We start from the raw sequence: 24,402 nt of genomic DNA, 5'->3' as shown, positions 1-24,402 counted from the left end.
AAGTACATACGTGCGTTATTCCTGCTGTGCGTTATATCACTTCTGTCACGTTAGTATATTTTTAGAATTTTGATGTCATTAGAGTTTGGTTATTTCTTTAAAACGTTCTGAAAGTTTTAACATTATAAAAATTCTGCTATAATTAAATATGCAAAGATACGAGGTATCAATATTTGACACTTTATTACGCTATATTACGTTCTTATTATATAAAAGATAATGAGTTTTTTGTCTTAATTAGAATAGATTTAAGTCATAAAAAATGTTGAATTGGTAAAAGAAATATTTAATTCAAGTTTATTAATGTTAAATTAAAATTAATTTGTATAATATATTACTGTATTATGAATACTCTTTAATTTATTTTTAATTGTGTGTTGTTTTGCTGTCACGTAGTGGGCGTATATCTGTGTATGATATATTTAAAGTGGAATTTATCGTGGACATAGCAATCAGATCAATATTTTATTGAAGAAGCTTGTAAGGGAGATCACGCGATCAGAGTTACGTCGTAACTTACTTTCGAATGAGTCTTGCTTTAATTTGAGTCGTACATCATACGCGAATGATGAATGTAACATGTAACCCATTGTCATATCTTATACATATATGAATACTTATTTATTATTCTTAATAAAGACTTAAATTTTTCTTCGATAAATGTAACCGTAACAATAACTCTCATAACAATCATCAAGAATTAATTATATAATTAATTTGAAAAAACAAGACACATTTTTTTTTATTTTATCAACTAATATTCATTTACATACAAATTGTTAGATATGTTATATCGATATGAGCAAAATGTAAATTTACTTAATCTGTTATCATTGCATTATTAATATTACTATAATTTTTAATGTCGGAGTGAATTCGTTGATGAAACAATTTTGTTCGCATAGATTTTTTGCAGTAGAAAGCGGATGACGTGCGAAAAAGCGTAGCTGTTCTCAACACTCAAGTCACATGTACATTAATATTAATACATATTTCCGTGATGCAATCAGATGCGGATTTGTCGAGTGTCAAAAACGATTTGAGATGAGCTACAAAGAATTATTTTATAGTTGAAATTAATTATAAATTTACTTCAAATTCAAATTCATTTAAGATTTTTACAGTCTATCAACAGTTATATATGTACAGGTTTACATGAAATCGTTAAAATATATATTCCAATGTCAATATACATAGATATAAATGAGAGCAATTTATAGGAAAAAATAAGAATAATTTTTGACATTATATAATTCAATAAATTGTAGTGCCGCATCAGTAGTTTTATATATCGAAAAAAAACTTACTGCGCAAGTAGGTATTAGTCATGAGAACCGTTCAATAGGAAATTTTGAGAGTTATTAGACTTATCGATAGCACAGGTTTTTGATAATGTTGACTAAAAGTATCAGTTTATTCCAAATTCCGCTCTTCTGATAAATGAAAATTATCACGCAATAAACTTTCTCGCGTAATTCATTCTCAAGTGCAAAAATAAACCACCAGCTTCTTAGGTAACGGCGTAAATCAGGCTATTTAATTTGCTCTTCGTTTTTTGCAGTCGATTCTTGTCAAACTATCCAAAAAATTGCCAGTCATGAACGATACTGTAAGAATTATTTTACTTTCACTGAACAACGATACAGTGGCGCGGTTCAAATTTTGACAAATGCGTACCGTTTGCACGTTTTCTTTAGCGTGATGCACTTTTTCTTCTCGGACACGTATTGAAATCATTTCCGTTTCACCAATATATGAGCTCAGTCGATCGTAAATATATACCGGTTGCGATTTCTCGAGTAATTTTAGAGGCACAATACTCTACTAAGGGAACATTATTTTAATATTGTTTTTAATAGGGAATAAATCTGTATTAGCCACAACGAAAATTCATAAACGACAGTTGTTAACATACAAGATACAGTACGAAAATGTTATTTGTTTTATTATTTGCTATCATAGATCATAAATTGGGTTTAGAGAATTGTCATTTATCTAAAATTATAAAAAGTACAAAATTGCGCATGTGTGCAGCGTGATATTTACAAGATAAATGGATATGTTTACAGTCGGAACGAATTATATATTTCGGTTTGTGCAAGATTTAGGAGTTAGAAATTTCATTGGTGAATATACTCGTTTTGCCATCACATTTGACTTACATGTCGTTGCTCAAATAAAGATTGTTGAACGCGATATTCACCATCACAGGATGTGCGAATGTTATACGCACTTTGATATAATATACTTATTGTTTCGTAATAACGAATGCTATTGCATTTCGGAAGCAGGAATTATTTCGTTTTTTATGTATTGGCTTTCTATAATGGAGTATCGAACCGTTAGTGGCATTTAATTCCCCCGCGATTATTACACAATTTCAAGTGCGAAAGAAATTTTATAGTCATCGGTTGACCGAGCTATAGACCAGTGAAAGGAACTTTTCTTCTATTATTACGAATGGCGCCTCGTTTACCGAAATATCCCGGATAATTAGTGCGGAAATACAAGTAACCGTAAAGTATAGGAGCTAATTTTAATTATAAAATATATGACGATAGTCACTTATTTTATCTTTATGATCGAGATAGGACTGTCTTTCGTATAATCGACGTGAACGTATACCCCCTTCGCAACGCAGAAATCTAGATTCAAAATTTTCTAGTTTTGTTATTTTGTTAACGAAAGTAAATCGCTTGCAACAGTTATATGATACTTACGAGCTATTATTTATAACGTTCAGCGCACTGCACTTCAAATTTATTGCGTTTGGGATAAAAAAAAAGTATAATATGATATTATGTTTAATGTAACGTTTATATCATGATGATTAACTCTCATCAATATAAAAATGCAATTTGTAAAAGAAATATATTTTTTTTACCACTAATCCTTGAATTTCTATAGATTAGGAAATATCCCATTTATTTTATAAATATATTTCGCTAGTTCTCTCTCTCTTAAATATATAACTCAATCTTTAATTTCTATTTTAGAAAGCTAAAAATGAAATAAAGATATTTTTAATTTATTAAAATTATGCTTATATGAGAGAGAGAGAGATAAATGATGTGATATATATTAGGATTTAAAGCGAAGATTAAAACATGTTAGAATTGTATAATGGAATTGAAACGGTTCTTAAAATTACTTTATTAATGCTTAGTCTATTACGCGTGAGATCGCGTGTAATACGCATTATATGAAGTCAAGAGATTATCTTTTCCATATTATCATATTATATTTTTATGACATCGACTTTATTATGTAGTGAAATCGTATTACAATAATGCTCGAGTTGACTGTATACATATAAGAAGAACTGGAAGGTCAATAGATTGGATCATCGGGACATAAAGTTACGACACTTCTATAGTTTCAGTGACTCTGACAAATAATTGTGCTCTCAGCGAAATTCATGTTCTCTGATGTATAATAAATGGGTCGGCCATTTTCACGCGAAGCAGATTAGTCTACGACGACGTGAGAATCGCGATATAATTCCGTGACTGAACATTTCAGATACCCGATTTGGTAATGTTTCTTACAGCATGATTGCATACGCTGCGACGTTTATTATTGCTGTACTTATTATTACGTGGCTCATTTTCAGAACAAAAATGCCACCGGTCGGACAGCTATAGTGATCGGTGTGAACGATTACGAACATTTGTTTTAGTCGTGTGAGTTTAGTCTATTATTATTTTATTCGTCATTACGATTTGTTTCGTACAACGTGCGAATCTTACTATTAAAAAAATGAAAAAGATTTTATTAAAATTAATAACAATTTTTTATAATACATTTGCTAGTAATTAAAATAATACATGATTATTTATAATGAGAATTGTTTTATTTCTAAAAGAGAAAGAGCAATTGTTGTAGAATATAATCTATATATTTTATTTAACAAATTTTGTATTCGTGCAGTTGCACGCAAGTATAAAAAAGAATGAATGAATATAAATATATAAATATATGATTACAAAATCTCTTAAAGATCTTTATCTCAAATCGCTTGTCTAAAATTATAACACTTTTCTTTGATAAACATTTTTCATAAAACTAAATACAAAGTGCTTTCTCAACCTTTATTTTAAAAATTAAAATATTTTCTAATATAATTTATTAATTCTGTATGATCTCTCTACATATATCAGTCTCTATCAGTATCAGTAAATGTTATGTATGTATGATAACGTTCGGAAGGGGGTAGCCCCGGACATTATTGAAATTCAAGTATACCGCGTATCTATATGGTCATTAAACATTCTGCATATGTCGAGATACGCAGAAGGGCATATTATAATGTTTAAACAATGGCCATAGATACGCGGTATACTTGAATTTCAATAATGTCCGGGGCTACCCCCCGTTCTCCTAATGGTATCGGCATTTGTCTCATTAATAGTTTATCTTTTTCGTTGAATATATTATAGAATAAAAGAAGATAAAGGAATATATTAATAGGGAATTTTGAATTGTAGAAAAAATATATTTATTTTCTAACGCATCTCATATATTATATATACTCGCATATATGTATATATGTGCATATATGATGTGGAAAACAGTCTTTATTGCAGATAATGACAACGACATTTTCACAGATTAAATTATCTTATTTTTATAGTTATTAAATTAACTTTTTAAGATTACTAAATTATTAACGTTAATAAGACTTACTATTATAAGAATCATCTTCAATCTGATTACTGAATCACATACAGCGTTGCAGAAGTAATATATTTAGAAGACGAAAGAAAGTTACAATTTTTTTAATTAATTACAACTGAAACAATTTCGCATTCATTAGGAATTAAGTTATAGAATCTGTTATAATGATGTAATGTCAAGACTTATACGGAGAAAGTAGCGCCTTGCACATTTCAACGCGATGCGCTACTTTGCGCACCGGGAAAATATCGCTCAGGCGCAAGGCACTCATAAAAAGGCACGCATAAAAAGAAATAAATACGCAATATTTACGCAGACATCCTTAATAATTTAATAACTTATTACATATGATTAATATTACATATTGAACCTCTCCGTACTTTCACGTGTAAAATCTCGAAACAATATCTAATGATATTCGTAGAGTAGAAAATTATAAACTTTCTTCGCGACGTAATCAACTAGAGATAATTGCGTTGGGCTTTGCGCGCGTACTCATTTCGCCGTGATGAAAAAATTTGCATCGCTACTTTACTTCGCACAAACGTTGATTTACTCGAGGCACTCGATTTTCATTGCTCCTGGCGTCGATTAAAAACGGAAACGTTGTGATCTTCACTTTGTATGATGAAAGTCATCGAACGTCAGCCAACGATACCACGGATGATCGTAAACGTCCAATTTTCCTCGGTATAGTTTAGTGGTTTGCAAAAGCGCCTGAATGATGAAGAAGGAACGCTCTCTTTCTCTGACGGGCGTTGCCAATTGCGCGGCTAACAGCCAGCTACCGAGTGCCCATCTTCATTATCAGCTCCACTTAGTCATCGCCTCCCGTCATGACTTCCATAAACTCTGAAAGTGCGCAAAATGCGGGCGTTAGCGTAATCAGGCGGTGCCTTGCATTTCCCGCGGGCTACAAACTTGGCGAACCACCCAAGGCGAGAAACTTATTGAACGTTCGATCGACTTTGCTATTAGTGCCGGATACGTTAAGCTTCGCTGACGTTGACGTGCGCGAAACGAATTTAAGGCCTATCTACATAAGACGCAGAACGCGAGTCGCAAGACACACGCACAGTCTACATGTCAATCTAACAAAGAGGTTAGATTGACATGTAGACTGTGTGTGTGCTGTGCGTGCTTGCGACTCGCGTTCTGCGTCTTATGTAGATAGGCCTTTACTTTTGGCTCGGGGGGCTTCGTAACTTGAGCATATTTTAAATGAACTACTTGGCTTTCGAAGCGTGTCACATATTATCGTATTTTGCAAATTACGCTTGTTAGGTGCAATGTGGAGCACTTCTCAAACACATTATTTTTAATGTCATGAGTTTTTGAACATGTGCCATATAGCTTTTAGTGATACTGACACGTTACCTGACACGATTATAACACTGAATCTAGTATAAAAGGTTCTTTCTATAATTTAACATTTAATAGTATCTGTTTTAATAAACGCCAGATCTAGCGTTATACTCTATTAAACTTTAATGAATTTTAAAAATATATTTGCTTAAAATTTATTCAAGAATAACTAAATTTTAAAAGTTAATCTAAACCATTTTTCGAGGTTAATAATCAATATCGCGAAATGATAGAAGAGATATGTATATAATAAAAATACCGTCAAAATCGAGCGTTCCTGAACCATCAGCGTCAATCTCTTCGATCATTAGATCAAGTTCTTCCGGTGATAGTTTGTCGTCGAGTTCGTGAAGAATATCGCGAAAGACCTCAGTAGTTATGTAACCATTGCCCTCTTTGTCATACAACCGGAATGCCTCGCGTAATTCTTGCTGCATCGCTTCCTGATCCTCTTCTACTAAGAATCTAGCAGCCAGCGTGCAGAATTCTTCGAACTCGAGTTCTCCGGAACCTGTCAGTACAAGAAATGCATACATGAAGAAACGTTAAGCGTAGGGAATGTGATCTCGATGATGGATAATCAACGGAAGTTTATTTACCATCCTCGTCGACTTCTTTAATGATATCCTGCAGCGTGCTGTCGCTGAGCTCGTAACCCAACATGGTCAATATTGTGCCTACCATGTTGGTGCCGATACTGCCCTTCTTTTCGTGATCGAAGGCATCGAAAGCTTTCTTCAACACTGTACAGAGATATTATTCGATATATTCTTCGATTAGTGATAAAACTTTATATTATTTTGAATTTTTTTATGATAAAAATGTTTACTTACGAGCTATCTGGTCCTTATTTAGGTCATCCTGGAATTATAAGAGATATTTAATTGTTGTTTGCGATTATATAAAATATTAATTCACTGAAAATAAAGTCACTAAAAATCAGGTTTTAATATTGTAATAAAAATTTTGCATTATGCAAAACATAATTCTTGCGTTTATCGAAAGCATGGCATATATATGACTTACCATAATGATGGTAAATATACGCGCTGCCGGTGGTACACGTTAGCGTCGACGGTTTATCCGGGTATGCACCAGGTTCTGGCTGTGGACTTCTGTTTTAAGTGATCATAACGATGATCTTCTGGCACGTGATTGACCAGATAATTTCTACATCCCAAGTCTAGCGGTTTTCAAATTCATCGAGGACGTTCTCCCCACTCTATTTTCTTAGACACACTTTACCTAATTATACAAAACTTATAGCAGCACATTTAATTTCGAAAATCATCCACAGCACTACCAGTGATAGATTCGATTTGTTCCAAATATTTTGACGTTCTTATAAAATTAATACATTGACAAAATTAATACGCGTGCGATATGTTTACATTAATTTTGTATTTCTTGATGCAAATAATTAATTATAATGTCCAGGTACAGGTGTATCAATTATATTAAAGTTTATTTTACATATTTATAATGAAACAGTTTAAATTTATTAATAACTAAAATTAACAGTTTTTATATATTAATTATTAAAGTTTTATATATTAAATTTATTAATCAATTTATGTAATACTTTATAAGAACTATATGTTGCCAAATATGTAATGTGGTATTATGTACAGAAAAATATACCATATCAATTTCTTACTACATTAAATTTCTTCTCGAGAGCTCGAGTAATTGTACAACAGATATCCAAATTATTTTTTTTTTTTATATTCTTATATGAATGGACCCTTATTTTGACATATTGATAATATACATACATATATATGAGAGACTTATTTTTTTATATAAATAATTTACTACGATATAATATGTATCTATAACGAATCTGAATTCGTTCATTTTAAAGAAATGTTTCTGTGTATGTCGTCTAAAAAACTATATAGGATATATATATATTATATTATAATTTAAAAATACACCACAAAAAATAATTAATTTACTTAATATGTAGTTGTGATAAATTATTACTCAAGGAGATGACGAAATCTTTTTCTCAGGATTATGTCGAAACATTTATCGAAACATACAACGATGCGAATTTTGCTAGTACTTGCAATTTTGCTCGTAATTTTTTATTGAAACGTTTCTTTCAATTTCTCTTTAAACTATGATAGAATTGTCACGAATCTTCCAACCAGATTATCGCGAAGACATTTTATGATTAGAACTTGCGTCGCCATTGCCGAAATCAAGCAGTTTGTCATGAAATTTTGCAATATGTCTGAATGGCAAAATTTACGAGCGATATAATGTGTGTGACTGCTTAGACGCAACAATAGACAGAATTGGCACATCGCCGGAGGATTCATGGGTGATGCTGACCCAAGAGGGTTCTATGCAATAATTGTGCATGTCTTATTCTTAGAGTCCTAATTATAAGCTCATAATGCCCGGTGACTGCTATTATATTTAGGCGATTTTACCGTTCATTCCGGAATACAGTCGCTTGCCATCGCATGCATTGTCGAATTTCTTGGTTCACACGTGTCTTTGCTACTTTTCCGACAAAAGTTTACAGTAGGTTACGCTACTATTACGAATCGAGCGTATAATGTCACGATTGATGCGTGTGAAACACGTGCCATCGTTGTTGCCAACACGCGAGCATATATTTTTAAATGTGACTTCTTGTATATTAGGTATACTGCTAGTAATTACAAATATATAGATTTTCTACAATATAGTGAGATTGTTATAGGGAGTAGTAAAAACATATAGGTATCTTCGTGCAATTATAGCAATTATATTTAGAAAAATGTCAATGTGTTATCAATATCTACATCAAGACATTAGTAATATTTAAACTGCGATTTGATGATATCAAAATTTAATAGAAATTAAAATTTTATTCTTCTGGTAATTATTAATTTTCTTTCAAAAGTAATAGAAAACAAAAAAATAATGAGTAATACATTTTATGCATATCGCATATTTTATATTTTCTCGAAGTTTGAAAAATTAGAGAATAATCCGACATCCTATTAAAGTTTGATTAAAATAAATACGTACATTTTTTTTAAGTTTATTGTTTTATATATATATTTTGTATTTACATAATTGATATTTATTAATTTTTTGATATATATATACGTTTAAAATTTAATAATATATTTTAAATATATATGTTTGTTATGTACATAATTACACACCATTTTAAATAGTAAATTATGATATAAAATTTAATTAAATTAACAGTTAATGGGAATTCAGTGTTAAAATCCTAGTAGAGAATAGCAATTTTGCAATCTTGACAAATTAAGAGCTCTATAAATTTCAAGGTATCGATAATTGTCATTATTATAATTGAAATATTATTTCAGAGATACCAAAATCTTTCTCGAATTCTATTTGATATATTTAACATTTGGCAGTCTATTTTAAGTAGAATATTAAGATTCAGGATTTATCTTTAATCATCTCTCATCGCAACCTCGCCGTAAAGTAAGTTTTACGACGATTTTTTCTGATATATGATAAACGAACGAACATTATATTCTGCCAGCGTCGATTTTAAAAAGATTTCGGTTTCTCTGTTTGTACAGGCACACTCGTTGTTCGATACGTGGGCGATCGACACGGTGTATTTGCGTGGTGCCAAAGTCATAATTTATCCTGTCATGACCTCCATGAATTCTGTAATGTAAACGTTGGGTTAGGTGCGCATAGACGAAGACAAAGTGAATTAACACCTGGTGCACCACGCAAGATCTCTCACCATCGAAATCAACCGTGCCAGATCCGTCAGTGTCCACCTCCTCTATGATCATGTCAAGCTCCTCCGGAGATAATGCGTCGTCCAATTCGTGAAGGATGTCTCTGAACACGTCTGTAGTGATATAACCATCGCCTTCCTTATCGTACAATCGGAATGCCTCTCGTAACTCCTCCTGTATCGCTTCCATGTCAGTTTCCTCTTCGAGAAAGCGCGACGCTAACTTGCAAAACTCCTCGAATTTTAATTCGCCATTTCCTAAAAATAGAAATTTTGATTGATATCTATTATTAGTCTCTGTTATGTTATAATACATGTATTCTTTGTTAGAGTTGTATCTTTATAAATCTATCATACATTTTAAAAATAATTTTCTCTGAAATTTTTTGACAATAGATGATTATCGCGCATTTCTGGACAGGTTCTAAATATAATATAAAACTAAATAATTTTTTATTTAAACAAAAACTTTGTAAAATTTTATTGGAGTAAATGTATTATAAAATATCATTATTGCTTAATTAGAGAGACAGTCGTATATAGTTGAAAAATGCGATTTCTCTTTCGTTCGGCTTTTCTTTTGTCGTGTTATTAATAATAATATGTATTTACCTTCTGTATCAATTTCCACAATAATTTCTGCGAGCTCTTCTGGTGAGACCTCGTGACCAAGCATACCCAAAATTGTGCTTACCATATTCGTGCTGATACATCCTTTTTTGTCATGATCGAACGCGTCGAATGCCATTTGCAAATCTATTCAGAACAATTGTTCCTCAATTTTTATGTGCCGAACATCTAGATATGTTAATTATAATCTCTAATAATAATTTTTTTTTAATTGAACACATTTAATATATTAATAATAAAAATAATAATGCTTTAACACGCAAGTTAATACTTACGAGATAATTGGTCTTTGCTAAGTTGAACTTCTTCCTGTAATCGAACTAATATTATTAATAACGAAATATTTACTCAACGTATTATAAATGATTAGAAATATATTACAAAATCACGTAAAGCACTGAATGAAGAACTTTTCGCGATTATCACTACATAATTAATTCGGATATTTTGTAGATATTTGCCGTAAATTTACGTAATAATTACCATTGTTGTTAAAGTTTACTTTTCTAAAACTCGAATTAATCACAAAATCGGACAATTAACGCGGATCTTTTTCAGATGCAGCTAACTTTACTCCTCCAACGAAAAAGTCTTACTGAGCCGTAGTAAACTAATTAGCAGCGCGATACAATAGAGACACACCCACAATCGGTGTTAATAGATCATCGCCAATCATTCGAACCAAACTCGCTATAAAAAGACTTTTATTTAGGACACCTTCACGGCTGTCTCTTCGCGAAACAATTAACGTGCTGAAGCAATTGAATAAACATACGAGTTCTTTTAATTGGTATCTTTGAAAATTAATGTTACATGACATTATTAATTGTTACAAGCACGTGGGCACGTGAATTACATAAAGGTTATAATTTTATATTTTTTAGTAAAAAAAATTACTGTAACATTGGATATATTGCACCGTTCTTGGTTTTTATGTATACAGTTTTTTGCACTTCTATAAATCTATTTATTTAAATAGAATCAGATTTTTATTTTATAAAATGTGAAAAAAAGTGCTTAATTTTTTTTAAATAGATATAATTAATATTTGTTACTTGACTTGTATTCAGAGATGACATAATCTAGGGAAGAATTCGTAGCATATTTGATGTTATCTTTGTATGACGTAGATGATAGTTATAGCGAGTCGGTTCCCCCGCACAGCGAACTATTCGCGAACATGAAAGCGGTTATACATTGCATCGTATCGCACATACAGCGGTTTGGCATTGCATCCTTTTAGAGGATTGCAGTAGATTGCTGACAGCTCGTACGTGAAAAAATCATCTGGCAACTACCTTTAACTTCGACATATAATACTTACCAGCCAATCAGATAAAGCTTCGACGTTAAATCGAACTACTGATCTAACAACTAAAAATAATTCTGGGGAATTGCTTCATTACCATAATAATAAACGATTCATTGCAAATCACTAAATTTAGGATAGTTAAAAGTGCACGCTTTTATCGGTTATTTTGATTTTATCAGTTTCAACATATATGTGTTTTTTGTCTGGTAATTTTCAAAATAATTTTCTTAGTATTTTTTTTTGTTTTATTTATTTGATTATATAGCTTTTTATCTCTGACATGAAAGATATCATTTCCTCCAGAAATCAAACTAATCAACTTCATTAAAAAGTAGAAATAATTGACGAAATTATAAAGTTATCATGTATGTGTGTATGCTCTGATATTAAAATTAAGAAATTTAGAAAAAAGTAGAATTGATCAGTTAAGAGAATCCTTATACAAAAATATATATATACCGGATACAATAATAACTGTTACAATAATATTACAATAATGATTGTTATAGAAAGCATATGTATACAAACATATGTGTATGTATTATTTTAACAATAAAATTATAGAAATATTTTAAATTAACATCTTGATATAAATTTCTAAATCAAGGTACATACTTTTAAAGCAAAATTAATATTTTATCAAGTTTCTTAGAACATTTTTAATAAAATTTTTTAGAAATATTATTATTATAGATTTTAATTTTTTTTCAATTTTTTTTTAAATCACACAACATTATTACCGTAAACCTATCACATGCGTTCTTAGAACCTGACATTGACTTTGGGCTGTTAGCCAAATTTAGCTTAGCCCAAAGTGGATCGAGAGTTTCGAACATATTCATTAGCTATAACATCATGTAGAATATATGTATAGTGTTTGAAATATAAATATAAATATAAATATATATCGCAAAAAAATATTTTGATTTTGTAGGGTAAAAAGAAATAATTAAACAATTTAATTTAAAATTAAAAAGAAAAGTTTTTTAAAAATTTGTAATTTATAAATTACAAAGAAGTAATTTTACAATATTTTGTTACATATTGTTGTGCATATTAAATCGTTAGAATCACAACTTTCGTTCAAGTCTGTTTCCGTTGCATGATACGAATACGGAAACGGCGATAAGGGTTCGACTTCCCGATTCATGTTGAAAAATCTTTTTAACTTCCACGATTTCAGTTGCGATAATATCAGTTCGACATCAGAGATTTAACTCGTGTCAGCGCTTTATACGTCGACGATAAAGTCCTTATTCAGTTCTTGCGCATTAGATTTTGCGCTGATAGCAACGATGTAATGTATTCGTTCTCTTTTAAGTTTTGCGAGATAGTATAGGTATTGCGTCCTGCTTCTCAAACTCAATAGTATATTATATCGAAACGAAAGTTTTTTCTATACAGCATCAAAGCAAGGGTTCTGCGTTTCACGTTCACGGATCATTTAGTTCTTCTCAGCATCGCAGGGTGTTGTCACACCCTGAAAGCGACACTTACATGTTATACGTCATATTAATATACATTAGGAAAACTATGAACGACAATAATCACATTCTTGTTGCTGCTGATCAGCTAGGATTTAGATTTGAACGACGATGTAGTTAAACCCAAACAATTTAACAACGAGAATTTTATATTATTTAACGAATAAATTGTGTTAACTTTCTCGTTTCTGGCTGCAGGCCCTGCAGTAGAAAAGAATCTCTGATTTTGTTGACGTATCGCATCGATCCTTTTGGTCCAGTTACGCTTGATTGTGCATTTTTGGCGAATCAAATTAAGGATACGTCGTTTAAATCCGGCAGAATAACTGAAAACAACATTTTCGATTTCTCTTGTGGAGAAATTCCGTAATCGTATTTCGAGATTGATCGCGGTTATCGAGAATATTTGAATTTATTCGAATAATTCAATTAAATTAGTTGGCTACAAAAAGGCCGAAAATAACACGAATTATCTCTATTGTGCTAGACATTGTAGCGGGCATAGTTGAAATAATTGTTGATATGTTATGGCTATAATATATATCGCGATATCACCATTTGTTGTGTTTGGCACAGCTTTACCACAAAAGATTGCAAACATGAAGGATTTACCGGTATTCTTTTTGGGCGAGCTACAGATTATTTTCTTACATTCGGTTAATCTCTGATCATATTTTGCACCCATTTGAGACTGCAATTGCAGTGCCACAGATATTGCCAGATCAAACTAGAGATGCCGCTGAATTATCGAATCAAACAGACCTTCGGTCAAGATGGTGATACTGTTGTGGCTCATCTCGGTATCTGTTTTCACAGATTCGGAGATTGGCTCGAATGCGTTTCGCGCAAATAGTCATGAGATAGTTATTACATGCAAATCGGATAAATAGAGAGATATCATATTGGATATCATATTGGATATCATATTGGATACATCAGAGAAAAGATGTGAATATTTTGTTCATTATCCACGAGATAATAAACAATTATATAATCTAATCCACGAGATACTTTCAACATTTATATATGATAATTAAAAAGGGGCTGTGTGATTTTTTAATTTCTATGCCTACTGTGAGAAATATTATTTTTTTTATAATTGTTTTATACATATATATATTTCCATATTTCCATTTAAAATTTACATAATGTAATATTCATTTATTACTATTTGTATTATAAATTGTTATAATATTGTAAAATGATGATTATATGACGATATTTTGAAAGTATCCTTAATGAAGATCTTTATCACTTCTCCTCGAATTGTTCTGGTATAAAAGAACACATTAATTTGACATGTTTCAAAATAACATTACGATGGCTTCAATGTCCAGTGATTTCCAATAACGGTGATATTCTGGGTCACTTGCTCTGTTATTTCATTGTTGTGGTTTAATCTTGACGAAATAAACGGACGAGAAACGAAATAACCGATTACACTGCATAGTAATGCAACCGATAAAAGCTTCCGACATGCAAGGATACTGTATTCCAATTATGTCTACTTCAAAACAATATATGATTAGATAATGAACAAATATTGACTGTGCACAGATATTCAAATATTTTTAGATTGACAGATCGACAAGAGAAAATTGAGGAAAATAATATAGATGCAATAAAAAAAGTTTTAAAAATTTTTTTGTGTAATTTTATGTATGTAAAAAATATTAATTTGCTAAAAAATTAAATATTTTATTAGCAATTATGTTTCAATATTTATTACAATACGCTTTGCTGCGTTTTTAATTTAAATTTTTTTTCTAGATTTACATAATTTTAATTAAAGTATTTAAAGCAATATTAAAAATCAAGAATATCTTTTTTTCCAGAATAAAATCACAGATCATCTCTTTGACATTATTGCTTGTACACCAAATATACTATTACTACGTGATGCTGTTCGATCGATATATCTTAGGATATTCTGGCATCAAATCTAGAACCTGTACCTGTCTGTGTTTGTGACATTGATTAATGTTATCTCATGCACTTGTCGATACATATCTCGTATTGATTACCGACGTTACTAAAGTGGAACTTTGATAAATTATCTCGTACTTGTATTCCAATTAAATCACATAATGTATTTTGGATATAAAAATATCTATATTTTAACTCGATATATTAAAAAATATCTATGTTTTAATTCTGTATATTAAAATATCTGTATTTTTGCAATCTGTTAAAAGAAATTTAATGAGTGAAAGTAAAATTAAGTAGGAGTAACAATAAATAGTGTTTCTGCTTATATCATTTTTATTCATTTGAAAGTTTCACATATACACGTTAATCGTTAACGACATAATAAACAATGACATATTATAGAATTTGAGTAGCGAGTCGCGAGTCGATAAGGGAAAAATGTCTCATAATACATACATATCACGTAATAGTTATCATATAATGACTATATATATTTAACATTATGTATAGACATATATATATATACAGACGAAGTTCGTGTATGTGTGTGTCACATAGTAACCATATATATAACATCAATATAGCATTAGGCGTGGTTTAATCTCGTGTACGTGTGTTCGTTTAGATACTGCGTGTATACAAGTATACGTATCTATTAAGAGCATTTATGCGGAAAGATGTAGACGCGTGTGTACATTGATTCAAGAACTAATCTTTCTTTATATATCTAATAATTCTACACGAACTCTTTATTTTTATATGCACGTAAGATTTACGTCCTTTATCTATATAATCTAGAAGACAGTGAAGAGAGAAAGAGAGAGAGAGAGAGAGAGAGAGAGAGAGAGAGAGAGAGAGAGAGAGAGAGAGAGAGAGAGAGAGAGAGAGAGAGAGAGAGAGAGAGAGAGAGAGAGAGAGAAAGAGAGAGAGAGAGAGAGGAGAGAGGAAAAGGAGATGAGAAAGGCTCGTAAAAGTATGTAAGACTAACGTATCATGTTTCGACCATGTAGGTGGCGTGTTTATTCCGTGTACGTGTGTGTATAGTGATGGTATGTGTTAACACAGATACGAGGTTTCTGGAGTCGTGCGAAGAAGCGACGTGTGAGCGAGCACCGAGATTACAAAGATAAATCCTTCGATCGATAGTTAAGCTCCGTTTATCGTCCTTACGCGCGGGTGGGACTGTCGATAATTTCGTTAACACGTCCCGCTAACGCACACACATGCGTGTATAATATATATGCATTTATATATAGGTATCATCGTGTCTGCACACATACGCGTTTACGCGTCTTCAGGGTATCGCGCGCTATTAAATGAAGTAAGTATGGCGAGCCGGTCGTGCGTCCGTCGGGCGTGCCGGTAACGATCCGACCACATTGTAAGACGCTGTACAAAAATATCCGCTTATAATAATTAGTAATAATAAATCGGCGCGCCCGACAAGTCTAGCGCCGGCTCCCAGCGATATGTCTCGACATGGTTCTGCGGGCTCGACGTCCGGCGATCTGTAATCCTTTCGGCCGCTGATAAGTGTTCTTAGCTGTGCAATGCCCATGAAATGTTAAAACTCTGAAAACGATTCCCCCCCTCTTGATTTTATTCAATTATTATTCAAGTAGAAGCATAGAAGATGTAGACAATTCTATATGCATTGTACGCGTACAGTACCTTTTCATGTACAGTAATCAGAGCATATCTTAACAGCGTATACCGTTATGGTATTCAGCAGAAAAGATTAGAGTCGCACAAACTCCCGTTTTCGCTTTCGTCTCTAAAACTTGTCTAAAGATATGTCCTATAATAACATCCGAGCCGGAAGTTCTTCAATAAAGCAATCTTTCGCGTGTATGAGCAAATAATCAATTTGAATTAAACTTTTGCCATGACAATGTCTTTGTTCTATTTCAGTTTAGTAGCAAAAAAATAGACTTTAGAAATAGGAAAAATATGTAGAGTAAAGAGATAAAAAGGTTCAAGTAACTTGAAATATTGTTAGGAGAATGATTGAAATCCAGAATGCTTATGGCGATGCTTAAAAAAGAGCTCTTTTTATTACATTATTTCTTGACTGCGCAATTTTTTCTATAATAGCAAAGTATATATTTCAAACTTCTGACTCAGGTATAATTATGCTATTTCACTAGTTTTACTTTCATCTCTATCAACTTTTTTTAATAACTCATTGCCGTTCACACACTGCCGTTTTTTCCTTAATAATCATAATTGTATATAGATTTTATGGTAATCGCAAATATGCTCGTGATTTATTCACATGTAATTATGAAAAGAAGAAAATTTAAAATGTCGTGCATTAGATATGCCTCGTACGAATCCTAAGCTAAATGTAGGGCCTGCAGAGGATTGCATTCGGCGTATCATTAATTTTTATTATCTAACGTATTAAGATTTAATGTAGCAATCACGAGCATTTTTTAATCAGATCTTAATCAAAATAAAAATTTTATAACTGACAATAAGACAAAACAAAATATACGAGTAGAAAGGTAGACTTTGAGGATTTAAGTGGAAACCAATTTTACAACGCCATAGTATGTGCCCAGCAGTTTTATACTATTATCAATATAACTTCTTAGGAAAAACATTTAGTGCATATATGTATATATAAGAGATATAGGTATATAATATATATCTTTTATAATCGTAAAATAATGCATAATAATATACATATTATATGTAACGTATGTACATATATATGTATATATATATATATGTATATCTTAACAAATAAATTCTCTTAAATCTCGTTCTTCACGATATGTATACGATCTTTAGTCGTTATAGCTTCGTCAAGCCTTAAATCGACTTAGTTAATCAATTTATCTTACAAGTAGATTTGGGCGTATAAATGATATGTGTATGTGTGTATGTGATATCGTCGCGCGTCTCTGCCTACGTATTCGAAAGGGAAGATCTTAGCTCTGCTATTGCTCGTCAGATTTTAACATTTATTTTTAAATTAGGTATAAAATCTTACAGTTACAATACAATTCCTCTGTTTCCATTTTGAGTTAAAAAATTAAAGTAAAATATCTTAATGTCTTTATTTTTTATATAAATTATTTTGTTTACGTAAATTTTCCTTACTAGTTTGTTGAAGTAATGGACTCACTTAATTAGAAAAAGGATTTTAATATTTTATACATGAAAAATATTGGCGACGAAACTGTTGTAGTTATACAAGGTTGCGTATTATTTTCCATACTGAACCGAAATGTGGAAAAACCAAAGAATTCAGATGTTCTCTGAAATGTTAGCTCCAAAATTCACTTTCGAAAAGAGTTCGGCTTGACACGACATATAACGCATATCGGTGACCTTAACATCCCGCCATACGGTGTTTGCACTTTATAATAATGCCTTAGGCTTAATTCTATCTTATTTTCATACGTATCGAATAGCAAAACACATATGTTACTTTCTGCGTTAGCACTGTGATCAGCACTACGTCCTGTGAACTACATCCCTCGTATCAATCGGTCTCCCGCACGATGTCTTCGCTAAGAAATGCGTTCGTTGCTGAATATATTCGCTTCGAACGTTTTTCGAAGCGAAACACGCCGAGTGTATTCTCATATGCCACGATCTTCCGTATATAAGCGGGAATTATTGTTAAAGGACGGGAAATATTTTAAACACAACTGACAGATATTATGCTTCAACTATTTGTATCTCGTGTCTCGTGATCGTCGCGAACACGTGCATCGCATACGTTTCCTTCTGTAAGATGATGCAATTTTAGTGCACACGTGAACTGTCGCGGCGGCGAAGTAACCGAGTCGTAAAGCGAGCGCAACGAGGCGTTTGAATAACCGCGTTTGTGCTCTACCGGCTTTGACAAGTGTCGGTTTCCTGTTGAGAGTATCGTTGGGAGTATTACGTGTCATCAGCACAGTCGTTATCTCATTTCGCGCGGTCGGGTCTTTGCGAATCGAGTTAAGTATTGGGGCGATCTCAAGATGTTAGCGACTACCGCGCGGGGACATTCTAGCAGAAAACTTGATAAAAGATGAAGTCCACGAGCGTTATTTTCTTTTAATTCTCGATTTTAATTGATCCATTTTATTCCTTGATCGTATCTTAATTAATAAGATTTAATAAAAATTATTCATGTTATAACGAATTTAAGCAAGAAGATCGAATGACCTACTTTCTGACAATTTATTTCTTATCCATTTTATTCCTCGGTCAATGTGTCTTAATTAATAAAAATTTTTATGTTATAACGAATTTAAGCAAGCATGTCTCGAATGACCTATTTTCTGACAATTTGTTTTTGATGAACATAAAATGTTATAACCGTCCGGATAATTGCTGTAAATTTCCAAGCTGAAAAAGGTTCTGAATAATTAATAAAGAATAATACCCAATGACGTCGAAATCTTGGAAGATCGTGGTGTACGGAAAATACCAGTGTGCGGAGGATGTCGACTATTCGCAGCACTGTGTTCAACAGGAACGCATTGATATGTATGTAACGAGTGGCCCGGAATCTGACTTCCGGTCACTCAAATCCGCTAGTGAGTATACTACGCTTCGCGCCGCGAGCTTAACGGATAACCACGAAATAATTGGCAACGATGCTGATATGTAACGTTCCGGTGAAGAAAACTCGTGCGCTCCTCGCGAGCGAGAATTCTACGGTCCACTGATCGATCGATGTGATCGACGTTTGTTCCTAGCAATCGCTCAGATCCTATACCATCGAACTACATATCTAATAAGAATTAAAGATATGTACTTTATTAATCTTTATTTGGTGAAAGTTTTTTCGACGAATTATCATAAGCAATCATGAGGTTTGCAAGTCCATTGTTTACTATAGTTGCCATGACTGTTTGCAATTCGATCGTAAAGCATCTGAGGGTTCTATAAATAACAATGACATTATTAGAAATAAATCCGTCGCATAGCAAATGTATCTCCTACACATTGCTCGTTATATTAATATCTAGCGGTCCTACACAATGTCTGGTGATTATTTATCATTTCGACATGCGGGAATTGAAGGGATTGCTCGTGATACTCTTACTGCGATCTGACTTACCGCAACGATTAACTTTTTAACACGATCATTGTACTTTCGAATTGTATTTCACGGGCTTGATCAAACGCGGCGAATAAATTGGACTTATAGCTGAACATTAATTTATCACGAGAATTGGAGTCATATTACGGTATCAAGGAATTTAAAAATGGCACTGAAAAAATGGGTATCGATTCGATTATAATCCAAATATTTCGGCAAACTTTCTTGCAGGCAATAAATAGATTGTCGTGCGCCTGATCGAACCGAGTGCTTGACAAGGACCATTTCGGTGACTGGACTGGAAAAGAAAATAACGCGGAAGCGCCCGGAGAATATCCGGAAAAATTTAAAGTATTCAATTTTCTTAAAAGATCGATTGTCGCTGTTACCAAACGTTATATGATTGTCCACGCGGGATCGCATCGCATGAACGCGTGTCTGCACAGAAAAGCAACCGTCACTATACGCATAATATACCTCTCCGCACACGGAACAGACATATATGTCCTCGCGTGCCTCCTGGGAAATAAAAAAAGCAGCTTTTTAAAGGGCAAAGGAATCAATCATTCCTACCCTCCGCTTCGATCGTAGCAATCCGTTCGCGAATAGTAATGCTAGATGCTCGAGTCTTCTTTTGTCAGCCAGTGTTCAAATTTTGTTATGACTCGGCCGATCGTGACAAACAGACATCGTAATAATGCGCCGACTTTTCGTGTCGTAACTCCCTTGCGCCATTTCCATAACAAGCCGCATCTATCTCACGAACGTGTTAAATTATTACGCGGTAGTACATGATAAAAGCGTTTCAATTTCTGCAAAAGGATATGGCTATCATGGAATCGTGACGCGTCTCCGCTGTCGCGTCACGATTACCTCGAAAAGCAAGAAACCCTTATTCTTTATAGAACTGAATGACGAAATCGAAAATTTATAATAAACGGCAATTATGAGTTACTATAATAACAGCTTGATGAAAACGGCACATATATGATTATTAATCGCTCCTTCGACACTGAAACGAAAAGTCGACCGTCTGTCATCACGATGCCGCGCATCTTTGCGGGATTACACTAGAACAGCAGTAAGAACAATCAACGGTAATGTCGCGTCGACGTACATTCTACACCCAGTAGCTGACGAGAATTTCCCGACGTTCTTGCCCGCGCAGCCCATCCTGTCGAGCGGGATATTCTGCACGGAATATTCACGATGTTCCGTAGGCATCGTACAGACTGTCCGCTTCTTTGACATCATCTCGTCGTCCTTGTCGCGCAAACTTCCAAGCCACGCGGCGTACCATCGTAGCTCGCAGTCGCAAATCAAAGGGTTATCTGCGCGAGAGAGAAAAACGGAGCGGAAGAGAGACGAAATTAATAAAATCGCACGAAATGAATTGAGCTTGTTTTCTATTGAAGTTTGCTTTTGTTAAAAGTATAGCTTTGACGAGCGTGATGCTATTTAACTCGGTGATTACTTTAAATTTTCAATAATATTTACATGCAGTAAGAAAGATATTAATGACTTGTGAAATATATTTCATTTGTTTAAATTAAGTACTAGAGACTTAATGGTGTAGATTCAAACAAAAGGAGTTAATAAAAGCTTCGGAATTATTACATATTTGACTGAGAAAAAAGCAACGTTAGTGTTAAATGTTAAATAAAAGGAAAATGATATATGTTACCTGTCATATCGATGTGACGTAGAGTGTCAATGATGTTCTCCGTAACTTCTTCTGGGATATGTGTGAGTTTGTTGTTTTGCAAACTTAAAGTTTCCAACGAATTGAGATTTTCAAAAACCAATGGCGGAAGTGTTTTAATCCTGAAAAGATTATGTAATAATTGAAATGCCCTTTAACTTAAATTTCTAAGTTGTGTATGTGTGAAAGAAAAAGATATTACATATTTTTTTGCAGATTCAGGAAAGTGATGGAATCTCCGTAGCCCGTGAAAGTATCCTCCAGAATTACGGTGATGTTATTTGATCGTAAATCCAGGTGACGTAAGCGATGCAAACGTCGCAGAGCGTCACTCGGTATCGAATGCAAATTATTATCACCCATTCGTAAATATTGCAGATTTTCTAAAATAAAAGATTGAAAATTACATATTAAAAGAACGTATTAAATATATGGTAAAAATAACGCCAATAATTTTAAAATTCTCTTATTACAAATTTTCATGGTTACTAATTTCTTTGTAAAGGAGTAAATTGATTTTTTCGTATGATGATATGAGTAACGTAATTGAAATAGTCGTACAAGGATATGAAATATGTATATTAGAAAAAGTGATAGGAATCTGGGTTGCAGTAGATAGCTTTGTTACGTGAAGAGCATTAATAATAGCTTCAAGAGTTACAATAACACGCTCAAACAAACTTTTTTAGATGAATTGTATAGCTAGTTATAATTAAATCAAGCTGACGCTCGTAGAAATGAATAAATAACTCTCGATCGGCAAGAATTTACGCAAGCATGAATCAAACATTTCGTTCGCGAAAGCTTTAATTGGATCCTTCAACATTGATAGAAATAATACATGATTGAAAAGTTCTAAATAGATGGGCTTCTAATAACCAATTTTAATTATATAAATATTGGACAATGAGTAAAAAATATTTAAGAGATATTTAATAATGATTTTGTATATAAGGAAAGAACATATTGTGTATATTATATTATAATACTTTATTAATATATTAGTACTAGCTTGATACCCGTGCTTCGCTACGGTGTGTGGGGGGTAACTATTTTAAATAAAAAATCAAGTCGATATCTCATCGAGCCTAAGAGATATTGGAAAATCCGTGAGAATACATTTTACCATTTTTTATTTCGTTAACGATCAAATTTTTAAAAATCCCTTCTTAATGGGTGCTTACGTCATGGAAGGAATATACTCCCCGAATTTCATGTTTCTAAGGTTTAGGGGTTTGGGCTGAGCGTTGATGAGTCAGTCAGTCAGTCAGTTATTCAGGACATTTGTTTTTATTATATATAGATAAATGTGAAAGTAAAATATATTCTTACAATAGAGACGCTTTGCAATTTAATCTCATTTTGCATTTGCTCTTTGCCGTATAAAATTATTCTAAACAAGATAGAATGCGAAGATTATCTTATCCACTATACTCATATTTCATTAATATTTGTTTATAACGGCGTTTGTGTCTGGTTTAATTATTATTTATTTTATTGATTGCGAAGCTAACCGTGTAAATCGTTTTGATATATATGGTCGTCGAAATCATACAACTGTATGATTAATATAAAAAAGTAGAACGACGCACAAGCCTTAATTATCTCTTCGCACATTATTAATAAAAAAATTTTGTATAACAATTTGTTATACATATTGATCTGTTAGATTTTAAAATGTTTTATTTAAAAAAAAAAGCAGTGGATGAAGAATGATATTAATATCAAACGTACTATAATCTAAACATTTTAAGTATGTTCGTGTATTCTTATAGTCAACAAGTTAAACACAATTAAGTATATTAAATTGTAACTATATATACACTTACCCTCAAGACCGATGAACGCATTGGCATCCACGTGGGTAATCTGATTTCCGTCGAGCTCCAAAGAGTTTAATTGCGTCAAGTGGGAGAATACACGCGCCGGGACCTCACGAAGGTGATTGTGCGCCAATCCTAATGAATCGAGCGCTTTTAATCCTGAAAGGATAAAACGTTTTATCGATGAGCCCATTTCATTTAATTGTATGAAATGCTCGTTACACGTTTATTTTATAAAAGCGCTTTATTTATATGCAGATTGAATATATATATATATATATATATATATATATATATATATATAATGTAGCACACACATTAAAAAAGACATTGGTATAATTAAAATTACAATTGTTCTGCGAAATGGTTCAGCAAAAACTGAAATGTTAAAAAAGACACGTCTTATAGAATAGAATAGATTAGATATTGATTTTACCTTCAAAATCTCCTTCTGATATGCTAGATATGCGATTCTCTTGCAGTTCTAGTTTCTTTAACAATTCTAACGAATTTAAAGCTTGAGTTGGAATTCTCGTGAGTTCGTTTCCGCCTAAATTAAGTCTTTTGAGTCTCCGGCTAAAAACGCGAGATTTAAAATTATTAAAATTAGGCTAAAATATTGGGACTTATTTTTTATTTAAAGTTTTTTATAACAATGTATAACTTTAATAAAATCACAAATTTAGGAATTAAATTAGCT

The 24,402-nt window shown here is 32.4% G+C and overlaps 3 protein-coding genes across 8 annotated transcripts in view; all 3 read right to left on the bottom strand.

The window, feature by feature from the left end:
• Window positions 1–4,728: 4,728 nt before the first annotated feature.
• Window positions 4,729–7,200, bottom strand: LOC143896258 (troponin C, isoallergen Bla g 6.0101-like). The gene is made up of 5 exons (XM_077403976.1): window positions 7,069–7,200; window positions 6,876–6,903; window positions 6,642–6,785; window positions 6,302–6,553; window positions 4,729–5,529 (listed from the first exon to the last, which is right to left on the bottom strand). The coding sequence occupies exons 1-5, from the start codon at window positions 7,069–7,071 to the stop codon at window positions 5,495–5,497; spliced, it is 462 nt and encodes a 153-aa protein (XP_077260102.1). The 5' UTR covers window positions 7,072–7,200; the 3' UTR covers window positions 4,729–5,494.
• Window positions 7,201–9,191: 1,991 nt separating this feature from the next.
• Window positions 9,192–11,031, bottom strand: LOC143896259 (troponin C, isoallergen Bla g 6.0101-like). 2 transcript variants are annotated; one of them, XM_077403977.1, is made up of 5 exons: window positions 10,886–11,031; window positions 10,678–10,711; window positions 10,385–10,528; window positions 9,776–10,030; window positions 9,193–9,693 (listed from the first exon to the last, which is right to left on the bottom strand). In XM_077403977.1, exons 1-5 carry the CDS (start codon window positions 10,886–10,888, stop codon window positions 9,668–9,670), a joined length of 462 nt encoding a protein of 153 aa, XP_077260103.1. In that variant the 5' UTR covers window positions 10,889–11,031; the 3' UTR covers window positions 9,193–9,667. The 2 variants fall into 2 exon arrangements, with proteins under 2 accessions (XP_077260104.1, XP_077260103.1); XM_077403978.1 differs by lacking the exon at window positions 10,886–11,031 and having other exon boundaries at window positions 9,192–9,693; window positions 10,385–10,570.
• A 4,411-nt stretch (window positions 11,032–15,442) lies between these two features.
• Window positions 15,443–24,402, bottom strand: part of LOC143896387 (uncharacterized) — a 92,637-nt gene continuing 83,677 nt past the window's right edge. For all 5 annotated transcript variants that reach the window (XM_077404244.1, XM_077404240.1, XM_077404241.1 and 2 more), the window contains 5 exons: window positions 24,139–24,278; window positions 23,709–23,861; window positions 22,082–22,262; window positions 21,862–22,001; window positions 15,443–21,508 (listed from right to left, as the gene is read on the bottom strand). In XM_077404244.1, the coding sequence (XP_077260370.1) occupies window positions 21,243–21,508; window positions 21,862–22,001; window positions 22,082–22,262; window positions 23,709–23,861; window positions 24,139–24,278 (880 nt within the window). In that variant the 3' untranslated portion in view covers window positions 15,443–21,242. The remainder of the gene's footprint in view (window positions 21,509–21,861; window positions 22,002–22,081; window positions 22,263–23,708; window positions 23,862–24,138; window positions 24,279–24,402) is intronic.

This window comes from Temnothorax americanus, unplaced genomic scaffold (genome assembly GCF_048541705.1).
Source record: "Temnothorax americanus isolate GAGA-0224 unplaced genomic scaffold, ASM4854170v1 Scaffold18, whole genome shotgun sequence".
In the NCBI taxonomy this organism is placed as follows: Eukaryota; Metazoa; Arthropoda; class Insecta; order Hymenoptera; family Formicidae; genus Temnothorax; species Temnothorax americanus.
The sequence above is the reverse complement of the archived record's forward strand: the minus strand, read 5'-3'. Positions and strand labels throughout refer to the sequence as shown.